This window comes from Ixodes scapularis, unplaced genomic scaffold (assembly GCF_016920785.2).
Source record: "Ixodes scapularis isolate PalLabHiFi unplaced genomic scaffold, ASM1692078v2 PGA_scaffold2__306_contigs__length_199485367, whole genome shotgun sequence".
Taxonomy (NCBI): Eukaryota; Metazoa; Arthropoda; class Arachnida; order Ixodida; family Ixodidae; genus Ixodes; species Ixodes scapularis.
This window is the reverse complement of record NW_024609857.1, coordinates 188,332,396-188,346,971: the sequence shown is the minus strand read 5'-3', so window position 1 is coordinate 188,346,971 and position 14,576 is coordinate 188,332,396. Positions and strand designations below refer to the sequence as shown.

The following is a 14,576-nucleotide window of genomic DNA, read 5'->3' as shown; positions in this document are numbered from 1 at the left end:
AACACGTAGACGACAGACAAGCGCACACTCACAACTCATGTATTTACAAAAGAAGAAAAGAAAGTGGTATGAGTTGTGAGTGTGCGCTTGTCTGTCGTCTACGTGTTCCTCTTCTCTGTCCTTGTCCCTGTGTGCGCAACTGTCACTATGTTCAATAACTACCAACTCGCCCAACTGTCTACTCTACGTCCCGATTGCATTTAAAATGCAATCTCGCATAGAATGGCGAGCTTCAGCATTCGTCGCTGCTTGACGACTCTTTGTTGCGGCTTCAACTTTTCAGACCGAGAACGCCATGCTGTACGACGCCGTCAAGCTGTTCGCCCTCAGCATCGCCAGTTGGGGAGGAGGAAAGACCGTTCAACTCCCGTCGATCAACTGCCGCACAAAAAACGCTGCGGATGCCACACGCAGTTCGGCGCTTAGGGACATCATGAAAAAGGTAATACCGCTTACACAGCGCCTAAATCTACTTATCACAACTCCGTTTTCCATTATTTCCGACCGCGGCTTACGGTATACAGTCTGACGGCGGCAGTCAAGCAGAGCCAAGAGTGCGTCGTCGTTGTCATGGCGGTCGTCGTCTTTGTGCATTTTGTCTCACCGGTTAAACGAATTGGACACACGCAAAGCGGCGGGATCCTACGCTCTGTTTTGTGCGTGACTGGCTGTAACGGGTAATAGTAAACGCGTACAGAGGACGATCATCGAGACGATGCCCTTTGGGGACCGCCTGACTGCATCCATCCAATCATAACGTTGGCTACGGCATGACTTAATAGGAATTTTAGGGAACCGTTTTCGTACAATCGATACGGTACGACCGGCACTCCTGTACGAATTGCGCATGCACTACCGCAGAAGACCGTTACATGCACAGTTCGTACCGGACGGCCCATCGTACCGTATCGGATGTGCAAAAACGGTTCCCTAAAACTTCCTGATCTGAAATGAACTGTGACTATTTGTCGTGCACGTAGTGACCTCAGACGACATCTCCATAGCATTGTAGCTCCACAAATTGCCGTTCGAATGGCGTTTCAACGAAGGGAGCATGCACCTGGAAAAAGCTTATTAGCTCCCTGGACATCAGAATAAAATTCATAATCTACATTAAAAAGAAAAAAGTTCCGTGCCTTAGTTTGGTGAATGCAAGAATTCGAAGCTTTATCATTATTTCGAGCGTATGTAAGTTCTTATAAATATCTTGTATGTTCTCACATGTTATCTTAGGTGCACGTATAACTTCTTTTGCTAGAAAATCGAATCCAAAAGGTATCGACGAACGTAAAATGACAGAACAAATTAAAGTCCGGTCATGACCACTACAATATATAGTTCTCTCAGTGAGCGTGTTATTGATGAATTATGCATGAAAAGCCGGAAAAGGGGGAGAGAGTGGGGCAGTAGTTTCCTCAGGATATCTAATGCTACTAAAGTATGTTGTAGAGCAGCCTTGCATTTTTCTTCAATATATCAGGCGTTATATGCTTTAACATAGAAAGCGATCTTATGGGGAAATAAAAATGTAACGAGTGAGACATTTTTATGTTCTGTGAGAATAAGCCTACAACTTGACATAACCGCATTGCTGCGCAAAAGAAGTGCCGTGTAAGTCATTTTTGAGATAGAAGCCAAATGGTTTTATGTATTAAAAATTAATTCGCTTTCCTTCAATGACACGTGCCAGCTTCCCCCGGTTAATTTGGCATGCATAGCACTGGCTAAACTTTTTCAGGATGATGCAAAATATAATTATGCCTCTGATGCAAAATATTGCCATTTTGCACCAAGGCCCGCTCACAGTGTATGACCGGAGCTAATGTTATTTTTTAATCTACACTTCTCGATGTACCTATGCCGTTACAAACGAATAAAAGAAAAATGTCCCACTCGTTTTTGGCAAAAAAAAAAAAAATAAATAAACCCCAAAATTTAACTTTAGAGCTGATTTTACCAAAATCTAAGAAAACTGAAAAAAACCCTGCATTGGAGTTGTCCTCAAATTGGGAAAACCACAAGCTTCACGCGAAGGAGATTTTTCTCTGCGGCTTAATTCTACTTTTAACACAGCATCACAGTTTACTGTCCGCGGGGCAGCATCTGTCTTCGATACTACGCCCATTATCTGACGTCCTTCTGTTATCGGTACCGGTACGTTTTCTGAGCATTCAGGTCACGTGCACGTCCTCTGGAGGTCAGGGGTTCCGTGCCCGGGCCCTAATGTCCTCAGCACAATCCCTAACAAAAAAAAAGCTATTTTTCTTTTGCCTGATACAAATAATTTACACCAAAAAACAGCGATTTTTTGTGAAAAAATAGGCCCTGAAAAACAGCCCAAGTTAACTAAAAAATAGAAATAAATTCCCAAAACACGAAACCCTAGAAATTACTAAGCCTGATTATGAAGCAGTAAAAAAAGAAGTTTGATACGATTATAAAATCCATAAATAACATGCTACGATTAGGTTAACAGAACTAAAACACAACGAAAAAAGAAGTTAGGCTAGGTGGTTAATTACATACTAAAAAGCGAAAAAAAAACAATGACAGGTATAGGATTGACGACAACACACGACGCTTATTATGCTAACGCTTACCGCGATAAGTGTTATGAAATCATGGAGTTCTCCAAAGGCTACTGCATGGATCACAACAGCGTGTTTACCGCCCCCCCCCCCCTCCACACTTTCACCTTAGGAGTAGAAATGGCCTTGTTGCAATGTGAACCAAGAAAAGTCAACACTATTTTAGGAAAATAAATAAAACAACACAAAATAAACATGTCACATTAGGTTAACAATTTTAAAGTGCTTGCGCTTACCCCATAGGCATGAACAAGTACGGTGACCGCCTACAAGCTAGTGCGTGAATTACTCAGGCGTGTTTACCAAAGCCTCGAACACCCATGTAACCGAGGCGACGTGACACCCATGAAAATAGGCAAACGAACGTGGCGAAATCGACCCTGTTGTCTTACCCAACAAGCTTCTCTGAATGCGCTTCCGGACAACATCTACCACCTTACTACTGTAAGCATTGTATTACTTTTGAAGTAGTGCATATTTAATCCCTTTGCTTTCCTACGTTGATGATTTTGTTTTAATAATTGTATTACACAACTACAACTTTATCAATTTCAACCTCGTATTAATAGACCCTATTTGAAAGCACTTAATAGCCATGTTCTTCAAGCAGACTTAAATGAATTTGGCGAATGGAAGATGATTATTTTCTTGCGTGAGTGAGTAGTTTACATTTTATTTGTAATATTTTTTATAGCGTCGTTTAAGTTCTACGGAAATTTACCTCTGCTGTAAAAACAGAAGTTTACGCCTTTTCCTACTCATCAAACTCATTATCCCGAACATTCATTGCCGCATTAAATATACTAGCTTGACTTAACATATTGTTATCTCGGCGTTCAAATGTACTTCGTGTATTACATGACACCTAATAGACGCATTAAATGGCGAGATTCCGTCCCTATGATTTGGCGTTCTTCCAAATATATCTTCTTCGCCACGAAGTGTTTAAGGCTCCTAATCCGGGATGTTGTTAACGAAAGTGCTCTGAGCAGATAGTTCCTTTTAAAAGTTGGTGTATTAATTGCATGCCAAAGACGCCAAGTCATTTAAATAAAAACTGGGCGTACATGAGATAATTTTATTAAAAAATTAAACTTAATAAGTTGAAGCTTCCGGACATATTTGAATCGGTTAAGGGAGTTTCTAGATAATCCCATTAAACTCGGCTCCAAAGTTCAGCGCATTTGTCATTGTCGGGAGGACTTTATGAGCTTTCAGTGGTTCGTTAAAATTCAATTTGCTTCGTTATGAGGTCAATTTAACCTCGAACAAAAGGTGCGCGTTTGAGCAAACGAAACTCATTGGAGTTAATTTTTTTATTATACTGTAATCAACAACCATTCCTAGACACACAAATGCTTTTTTTCTTCAGTAAAAGAATCAATGAGCAGATGAGCATGCAATAAATGATTTGAGATTAGCAAGAAACAATGAATGAATAAAATACTCATTCTTTTTTTAAACCATACAAACCTACCCATGTTTACACTGAAGAACATCGGAGACGAGGGGACATAGAACAGTGATCTAACGCAATGCCGTCTGAAAACACAGCTGCAATATTTTTAGGCCCCCTTATCTCCGGAGTTTTTCAGTATTATCGCTGACCAGCTGGCCTGCGCTATCATCATAATGTTCTTTCCAGATGGCGTGTCAATCACCGCAAATACAAGAATGGACATAGTGACATATTCAATTCATTGAAGACACCATGCGCTTCAACATTAAAAATGTGAAACCTCGTGACTAGCGCGAATTGTATTTAGAACATTAAATGTGTTATCACACGCGTCATTTGATAGGCGTTCCCAACCGTGAATTCGTGATTCCTAGGGGAAAAAACTTCTTTCAAGATAACGCGAACTTAAGAAAAGAGAAACATTCCAGAGATGACGAACTGGTTGAGACGCAAGGATGCCACTAACCGGCCAACAGCCATAACTTGACCTGAGTAAGACTAATGATTGCATTTGCATCGGACCAGACCCCATCTGACAACTTTAATGATCTCCAGAAGAAAAGAACAAATAAATGAACCTCTATAGTCGGTGACAGGTCAAGAACGAAGTGGAAGCCCCTCCCATCTTTTTCCTCTTTAGGAAAGGTAACGCTGCACAGGAGGCGACCTCCTCTCCACCGTTCGCTCCGCTCCAGTAGAAAGAGGTGGGAGGAGCTTCTACTTCGTCCTTGACCTGTCACCGGCTACAGCTTGTGACTGCCACTTTCGTTTCAGTAGCGCTGCTGTCGACTGTTTAGAATGAACTTGGGATGATAGGGTGCATCATCGTATTTTGAACGATACGAGATAAACAAATCAAGGTGGTTGATTTTTTTTTTAATTTGATTTCTTTAGGATGACATAAAATTAAGGTACCCAAGCAACTTGGCGCCCTTTATGAACTCAATCTTATGGACTGGCGATGCTAATGCGATCGTACAATACATTTTATGGAGTGATTTATAGAAGGTAGATTACCATGAAGACAATAAGAAGAAATGTCTTGAATCTCTTGACGAATTGCTTAACCAGTTATGTGCCACACGCTCGAAAATGCTAACCTCTGACTTTTGGCATAATGCTACGTAGTGCATTCTCGCGTCATTATGTGAAGTCTGATTCCCGATTAGATCAATCTGTCCGACCTGGAGATTGGCATTTACAAATAATGCAAAATCTCAACTCAAAGGGAATCATACGCCATATTTTAATAATATATAGAGGGTTTTGAGGCTCCTCCAGAATAAGTAAACACAAAACACCCAGCTGTGACATATGTTTCTCTACTTCCGCGTTTTAATGGTATACACGAATGATTCTGAAACAATTAACAAGGCTTTCAAGCAAACGTCGAATCTAAAAGTCGTACGTCTGTTTGGGAAATATATTTCAACATTAATGAAACAATTAGTGAATGCGTGAATATATGACCTATTAATAGGATGTCACACGCTTCTAGCCGAGCTTTCTATGAGCAGGGCAAGGTATTCATCGCAACAGTAATCCAAGAACAGGAGATACATGCCTCTGGTGGCCATGATTGCGAAGCTTATGCCTCTGACTGTTTACTATTGGCCAGTGAACATTTTTCGATATTTGTGATCGTGCGTGCGAAGCCTCATTTTACTACTATATTTTTTCTACGCGATCAATTTGAATGAAGTGTTTTCATCAAAATTTAATTATTATATACATTACTCTTGAGAGAAAAATAAGTTCCCTCTTCTTTTAGCTCCCAAAACGACAAAAAGGCGATGTGTCCACTTTAGTTTTTGGTCTTCAAAATATTCCCCTCATGACTACTACAAGACACGCAATATGGTTTCCCTTTTTTGCAGCTTACCCGTGACCATTGAAAAACATCACATTAAAACCCGTGATGGCAGAATGCGATCCCCAAGTTTTCTGGTTTTTAATGTCTTTCGGAGAATATATAAAATAGCTTACAAACGACATCATTTAAATTGAAAAATTTACGTTTAAAATGATATAAAATATAATTTTCCAGAAATACCGTATTACGGTCGTATTTTTCTGATAGCAAGGGGTCGACAGAATCTTGCTTTCGGAGTAATTATAGTAATATCTTTATTTCCTTCACAAACAAAGGAAAAAAATAAATGTATTTCCCAAACAGACATACGATTTTTAGATTCGACGCTTGCTTGAAAGCTTTGCTAATTGTTTTAGAGTCATTCGTGTATACCTTTAAAACCCGGAAGTGCAAAAACGTATACCACAGCTCGGTGTTTTGTGTTTACGTATCTTGGATGAGCCTCAACACCCCCTAATTATTATTTAAATATTGTGTATTATTTCCACTGAGTTGAGATTTTACATGATTTGTAAATGACGTTCTCCAAATCGGACAGATAGATCTAATCGGGAATCAGACTTCACATAATGACGCAAGAATGCACTACGAACGATTATGACAGAAGTCAGAGGTTACCATTTTCGATCGTGTGGCGCGTAACTGGTTAAACAATTCGTCAAATGATTCAAGTAATTTCTTCTCATTGTTTCCATGGTATTGTACCATCGCATCAGCATCGTCAAACCATAAAATTAACTTCGTAAAGGGCACCAATGTGCTAGGGTATTTGAATTTTATGTCATCCGAATAAAACTAAATTAAAAAAAAATCATCCACCTTGATTTGTTTATCTCGTATCGATCAGAATACGATGATGCACACTTTCATCACACGTTCATTTTAAGCAGTCGACAGCAGCGATACTGTAACGACGGTGGCAATCACGAGACAGAGGTTTATTTAATTATTTGTTTTTTTCTTTTGAAGATCATTAGTCAGATCGGGTCTGGTTTGATGCTTCTTTAATTCAACAAATGCAATCATTAGTCTTACTCAGGTCAAGTCAAGGCTGTTGGCCGGTTAATGGCAACTTTGTGTCTCAACCACTCCACCATCTCTGGAATGCTTTTTAGTTTCCTAAGTTCGCGTTATCTTGAAAGGAGTTTTATCCTTAGGAATCACGGATTCACGGTTGGGAACGTCTATCAAATGACGGGTGTGATAACACATTTAATGTTCGAAATACAATTGGCGCTATTTATGGTGTTTACATTTCTAATGTTTAGCACATAGCTTCTTCAATGAGTTGAATATGTCACTATGTCCATTCTTGTTTTTGCGGTGATTGGCACGTCATCCGGAAAGAACACGAGCAGCAAAAATAATATGATTGCGCAGGCCAACTGGTGATCAATAACACTGAAAAAATTCCGGAGATAAGAGGGCCGAAAAAATATTGCAGCTGTGTTTTCAAACGGAGTTGTGTTAGATCCCTTTTCTGCGTCCCCTCGTCTCCGGTATTTTTCAGTATGAACCTGAGGAGGGTTGTATTCTTAAAAAAAAAAATACAATTTGAGTATTTAATTTATTTATCGTTTCTTGGGAATCTCGACTCATTTAGTCCATATGAATCTTCTCATAAGACTGTTTTACTCGAGAGAAAATGTGTGTGTCTAAGAGTGGTCGTTAATTGGAGTATATTAAAAGAAATTATAAACGACAATGAGTTTTGTTTGACAAACGAGCACCTTTTGTTCAAGGTGAAATTGACCTCATTGCGAAGCAAATTTAATTTTAACAAACCACTGAAAGCTAATAAAATCCTCCCAACAGTGACAAAGGAGCTGAACTTTGCAGCCGAGTTCAATATTGTTATCTCGAAACTCCCTTAGCCGATTCAAGTGGGCCCTGAAACTTCTACTCATTAAGCATTTTTTTATAAAACTGTCTAGGTACGCCCAGCTTTTATTTAAATAAACTGGAAGCTTTGGTTTGCAAGAAATATCCCTGCTTTTAAAAAGAAAAATTTGCTCAGAACACTTTCGTTAGCAACATTAGGTCTGACGATAGTTAAACACTTTGTGGCGAAGAAAAAATATTTGGAACTACGCCAAGTCATAGGGACGAAATCTCGCCATCCTATGCGTCTATTGGGTCTCACGTAATACATGCAGTACATTTTAACGTCGAGACAATAATGTGTTAAATCAAGTATCTTGAAAGCGCCAATGACTGTTCCAGAAAATAAGAGTTCGATGCCTCGGAAATGGTGTAACCTTTGTTTGATTGCAGCGTGGGTAAATTTCCGTTCAACTTAAAAGATGTTACAAAATATTACAAATAAAGTGTAAGCCTTCAACTCACGTTTATTAAATACTTCTTTAAAAAAATTTATGGTATATTATTTTAGCGAGAAAATAATCATCTTTCGTTCCCTAAATTTGTTTAAGGCTGCGTGAACAACATGGCTATTAAGTGTTTTCAGAGTGGGTCTATGAATACGACATTAAAATTGATAAAGCTGTATTTGGGCAATACAATTATTAAATCAAAGCCATCAGCGAAGGAAAGCAATATAATTAAATACGCACCTCTTCTAAAGTAATGCAATGCTTCCAGTACTAAGGTGGTAGATGTTGCCCGGAAGCGCATTCAGAGAAGCTTGTATGAGGTAAGACAACCGGGTCAATTCCGCCGTTCGTTTGCCTATTTTCATGGATGTCACGTCGCCTGAATTACAGGGGTGTTCGAGGCAGAGACAGGGAAGTTCGACGCTTTGGTAAACTCGCTTGAGTAATTCACGCGCTACTCTTGAGACAGTTACCAGACTTGCTCATGCATATCGGGTAAGCGTAAGCATTTTAAAATATTCAACTTAATTGTGCCATGTTTCTTATGTGATTTTATAGCGCGAGCTCTTAGGCTACCATTTCCGGCTTGAGCGGCGTCGCCGTCGGCGAAACCGCGCGGAGCAGTATGGGAAACGTTCCATGATTGCATCACACTTGACATTACGAGTGACGTCACGAGTGTCCCGTGCGTTGCATTAAGGAACGTTTCTCATAATGCAACGCGCGGAGGGGGAGGGAGGAGGAGAAAGGAGGAGGAAGTGGAGGAGGGAGGAGGAAAGGAGGAGGGGAAGAGGAGGGAGGAGGAGATGAGGAGGAAGGAGGAGAGTAGGAGGAAGAGGAGGAGGAGGCGAGACGCCAGCTACCCGTTGTGGAGGTGTGATATCACCTTTCATAAATCACAGAGAGACACTCATGAAAACGTGGTGTACCCGTTATCCAAGTGGCCATCTACAAGGTTACGGGTCTGTGGTGTACCCATCGATCTATGTGGCACGTCAGACGAAGTTGGTAAATTGTGTACCGCCAATCGCGCGTGAGAAGCCTAGTTTTACTAGTGCTTTTTTACTCGATAAATTTAAAGCGAAGTGTTAGCCGCAAAATTTAACTATGATATACATTATACTTAAGAGCAATATAAGTTCAGTCTTGTTTTAACTCACGAAACGCCACAAAAAGTTGACGTTAAGACAATACTGGGCCACTTTAGTTTTTGGTCTTCCAAATATTCACATCATGGCTTACATCAAGAGCCACAATATGGTTGCCATTTTTGCAGCTTCTCCGTGAGCATTAGCAACATATCACATTAAAACATCCAGATGGCAAAATATGATGTTCTAGTTTTCTGGTTTTTAATGAATTTAGGAAAATAAATAATATAGCTTACAAACGATACCATCCATATTGAAAAATGGACGTTTAGAATTATGTATAATACACTTTTCCTCAATACATTAATACGGTCGTATCTTTCCGATAGCAAGGGGTTGAAAGAATCTTGCTTTCGGAATAATCATAGTAATTTTTTTTTTTTTTGCTTCACAGACAAAAAGAGAGGCAAGGCAAAACGGAGAAAATTTGCAGCTCGCCGCGGCCCTGCTAGATGGCATAAAGCAGCAGAAAAGTTTACATACGAATTAAGTTAAAAACTAAAATCAGTTATACCCTTGTGGGGGCCGCAATGTTCCACCACGTTATTTAACCCTTTCCCTACCATGAACGACCTGGGTTCGTCCAGGCTGTTTGTACCGCTCCCTTCGAAGACGAGCTGGGCGCGTCCACGTTCATTCGGGCTCCAATACGCTACCATGGACGAACTGGGCTAGTCCACATGTTTCTATTGGGCTTTGCCGTGGATAGATGGCGCTTCACGGAAAATAAAAACCAGGTAAATTTCTGAATTTGGCAGAAAATTGTTTCAACACAGGCAACAGGGAACTTAAAATTGGCGGCGTCAACTTTTGGTTGTTGGGTTCGTAGTGACGATCTTGCCTCAAAATAGGGGCGAACATGAAGATATTGTGACGTCTCTTTAGATTCAGAAGACGAGGAAATGAATCGTTAATCGAACAGCGAGAGCGATGCAAGTGAGTTATTGAATTTCAGCTCAGACGACTCCGATTTCGAGGAGGACATTGTGTTGGCGTGTCGGCATTGGACTAGAATCATTGTAGAAAATCCCCCTCCAGTCCCTCCACGTTTTGCGTTCAGTTCGCGTGCAAGGTGATGTGAACTGTCTGCAGTACTGCTACGCCCGGCCTGAACGTCTATGTGCAAGGCGATGTGAAATTGTGAACTTTCTGCGGGAATGCAGTGAAGTAGAACTTAAGTCCCTTTTTCTTTTGCAGTGTGTTAAAAGTTTTCTCATTTAATAAATATTTTGGCATTTGTGTTTGGCCTTTGTATTGCATGTTAAATTTATAGGGCACATAAAAGAATTCGATATTTTCAAATATTTTTTTGCAGACTTTTTGCTGTAGGCAAAGGGTTAAAGTGTGGATTTGGAAGGAGACAAACGGAAGGACGTGTTTGCCTGCAATGGCGGCTTCAGAGCATTGCATTCACGAGCTCTCCTAGTCGCGTGCTAGTGCTGCGCCTCGAGCCATCTCTTTTATTTTCATCAGGAGAATGAATCTGTGGGTGCGTTGTACCCTACATATGTGCCCCCCCTTAAGGGGTATTCACACGAGGGAGAAATCCCGGGGATTTCTCCCCGGCACGCGCATCCCATGACGAAAACGTCAGGCTTTGCGATGTGCAAAAGCCTCGCGTTTCCATCTCGTGATGCGCGCGTGCCGGGGAGAAATCCCCGGGATTTCTCCCTCGTGTGAATACCCCTTTAGCGAGGAGCCCCGACGAGCGATTAAATAAGACGAAAATAACAACAACAACATAGAATTGAAACGCTAGCTCTGGTCATGAGCTTGTCCAGTAAACTTCAGCAGGCTTCTTCCGAGACTTCGAACTTTCCTCGCGCGTCTAACGTGTGATGAGGTTCACTATTGCGTGCTCCAGATGGGCTGGCTTTAGACGCTCGAGAGCGATGGTGTCTCGTCTTCCATTTATCTGTACAACCAATCCACTTGGCTTCTTTTCCAGAATCGGGAACGGTCCCATATACTGTGGTTGGAGCGGTTTTTGTTGGGCTGTTTGGCGCACGAACAGATGCGTTGCACTGTGCGAATCTTGAGAGACATAAGGCGTCTTCGCAGATACCACTCGCGTTGGCACTGGTCGAATGTCCGCGAAGATGTCTTTCACCTTTGTGGCGCAGTCTTCTTGTCTTGTGGTTGTAGTGGGGTCGAAATCGAAAAAGTCCGATGGTAGTCTCAGGGTCGTCCCATAGACGAGTTTGGAAGTTGAAGAGCCGACGTCCTGCTTCAGCGCCGTTCGGACCCCGAGCAAGACGAGCGGAAGCTGTTGTACCCACCCGCTGGGGTTCGCGTGCGCCATGAGTACGGACTTCAGATGACGATGTAAACGCTCAACCAGGCCGTTAGACTGCGGATGGTGTGCAGTTGTCTGAGATCTTGTCATGGCTAGGATTCGGGACAATTCGGTGAACAAGTTGGATTCGAATTGTCGCCCTCTGTCGGTGACGATTTCAGATGGGCATCCGAAGCGCGCTACCCAGGAGGACACGAATGCCTCGGCGACGGTGGCTGCAGCCATGTCCGCCAATGTTATAGCTTCCGGCTACCCTGTGAAGCGGTCGATACACGTCAGTATGTATCGTTGCCCTTGAGATGTTGGAAGGGGCCCGACCAGGTCGATGTGGACCTTGTCGAAGCGGGAATCTGGTGGCAGGAAGCTCGGGGATGGAGGTACGGGATGACGGTGAACCTTGGCTCGTTAACATGCCAAGCAGGTCCGTACCCAGTCACGAATGTCGGACTTCAGCTGAGGACAAACGTTCCGATTTGCCGCTAGCTTCCGTGTCGCCTTCACGCCGGGATGCGACAACGAATGAATGGCATCAAAAAGCTGCCTTCGTAGCGCAATCGGAACGAATGGGCGATGCGTTCCTGTGGACTTGTCGCAGGCGATGGTGATGCCTCCTGGGAACCCAACGTCCTCCAGCTTGAGAGTGGTGTTTGATGTGCTGGGCTGCTGTAGCTCCTCGTCGGATGCCTGATGACGAGCCACCAAGCTGATGCCTAGTTCCGTAGAAGGCGAAGGTACCGCGTCGATTCGGCTCAGTAGATCAGTGGGGACGTTTGATTTCCCTTTGATGTACCGGATGTCTGTCGTAAACTCCGACAAGATGGCCAGCTGACGGACCTCTCGACGGTTATAAGACAGAGCTTGAGTTGCGTATGGCGTAGGTAAGTGGTTTAGGGTTCGTCCAGATGACGAACGGGCGACCTTCGACAAAGTGTCGAAAGTGCCAGACGGCCAAGTACACCGCAAGCAGTTCTCTTCGAAAGACGCTGTAGCGGCTCTGGGCGGGCTTTACTTCTTGGAAAAGAAAGCTATGGGATGCCATTCACCGTCCACCTGTTGTTGTAAGACCGCCCCAACAGCCGTAGCTGAGGCATCAGGCATGATCGAGGTTCTGGCATCGTGTTGCTTGCTCCGCGTCTTCATTCCAAGGTACTATCATGGACACTGTTAGCTATAACACGGCAGCGGCGGCCGCCCCGTACCCCCAGCGCCCCATAGCAGGCGCCGTCCGAAACTCCGCGCATGCGCCGTGTGGCGTACTCGCGCTTCCCGCCTGCGAGCACACCCTCGCTTTGTCGTCTGCTAGCCACAGAGCAGACGACGCCACAGCGCTCGCCAATTTTCGCTGAACATGGTTCAACGAACCACCGCGTATGAGGTGCCCACGGTTGATTCCCTGACTCCGCTGGCTAAGGATAATCATCGTATACTAAATGTAACGGCAGATTAAATTTTTTTATGAGACAAACTTGCAGTTATCATCCGTTTCACTTTAGGTCTAAGTGCTGCGGACGTTACGAGACGATATGACCCACCAAGCAGCGACAAAAGCACTTTTTGCACTTTATTGGGTCCCCCGGGGAGGCACTCCGTGACGTTGCACCTTTGCTGCTATTTGATTGGTTCTGTCGTTTTGATGCGTACGCTGCGGTCGGACTTAAGGTGAAATGGTGTATAACAGTCTATTTCTGTATCACACCTGCTGTGCTCATACTGGTTTGCGAACGCATATCGGTAAAAATGCTGTTTCTAACAAAGCAAAAAACATGGGTTATGCCCTAATGACTCTACAATCTGCCCCAATAGAAATCGCCGGTTGAAAATGAGTTTGAGACCAGTTCGCTATAGCGAGGGTACCAGACAAGCAGCACTGTAGCATTGCCTGCTCTGCGCCTAGCAGACGGTAAAGCGAGGGTGTGCTCGCAAAATGGAAGAGCGAGTCCGCCGCACGGCGCATGCGCGGAGTTTCGGACGGCGCCTGCTATGGGGCGCTGGGGGTACGGGACGGGCGCCGCTCCCGTGTTATAGCTAACAGTGTCCATGATAGTACGTTGGAAGTGGCCCGTGCAGACTTTGCCAGGAGCGAATCAAGGGGTTGGACTAGCCTCGCGCAGTTCGAAATGAACTGACGGTAAACATTTACCAGACCGAGGAACTGGCGATGCTTTGTGATTGAGCTAGGTCTTGGAAAGTCTCTGATCACTTGCACTTTCGACGGCAGAGGTCTGATGCCATGTCGGTCCAGTCGATGTCCCAGAAACTGTAGTTCTGATCTTCCAAACTCACTTTTTGCGGTGTTGGTGATGATGCCGTGGTCTGAGTGTCTTTGAAAAAGAAGACGGAGGTGGTTTGTATGCTCTACCGGTGTCGAGCCAGCGACCAACAAGTCGCCAACGTAGGCGAGTACGAAGGGAAGCCCGCGCGTGACGGCATAGATGAATCTCTAGAATGTTTGAGCCGCATTACTGAGGCCAAAAGGCATGCGGAGAAACTGAGTCACCAAATACGTGGCAAGAGCTGGCGGCCCCACGCCCTATTATATGCTTCAATATGAGAAATGAATCAAAACAATCTTTTTCTGCAGTACAACAGGCTTAAAAGCAGCAGGAATAAAAATAAGAGATAAGGTTATGAATTAATACAATAGAGGCAAGCTCATTTATGGAACTGTTTCCAGTAGCATATCATGTAGCACACTGTTTTCTCAGTAATATCTAGATTTCATCTTTCGAGTTCACTTATGAGTGCTGGCACTGAGTATTTTAAAGACGCTAAAATATAATAGTGCTGAGGAGGGAAAAGCCTATTCTCGCCATGTCGAGTAACATACGCAAGATTTGTTGCTATGAAACTTGATACTAGAGCAACAAAAAAGAAAT

General features: G+C 43.3%; 1 protein-coding gene across 1 annotated transcript in view; it reads left to right on the top strand.

Annotated features, from left to right (window-relative positions):
• Nucleotides 1-14,576, top strand: part of LOC8042348 (glutamate receptor ionotropic, kainate 2) — a 132,004-nt gene that overhangs the window by 65,817 nt on the left and 51,611 nt on the right. Inside the window, exon 7 of the mRNA XM_029986051.3 lies at nt 284-442. Within this exon, the coding sequence (XP_029841911.2) occupies nt 284-442 (159 nt within the window). The remainder of the gene's footprint in view (nt 1-283; nt 443-14,576) is intronic.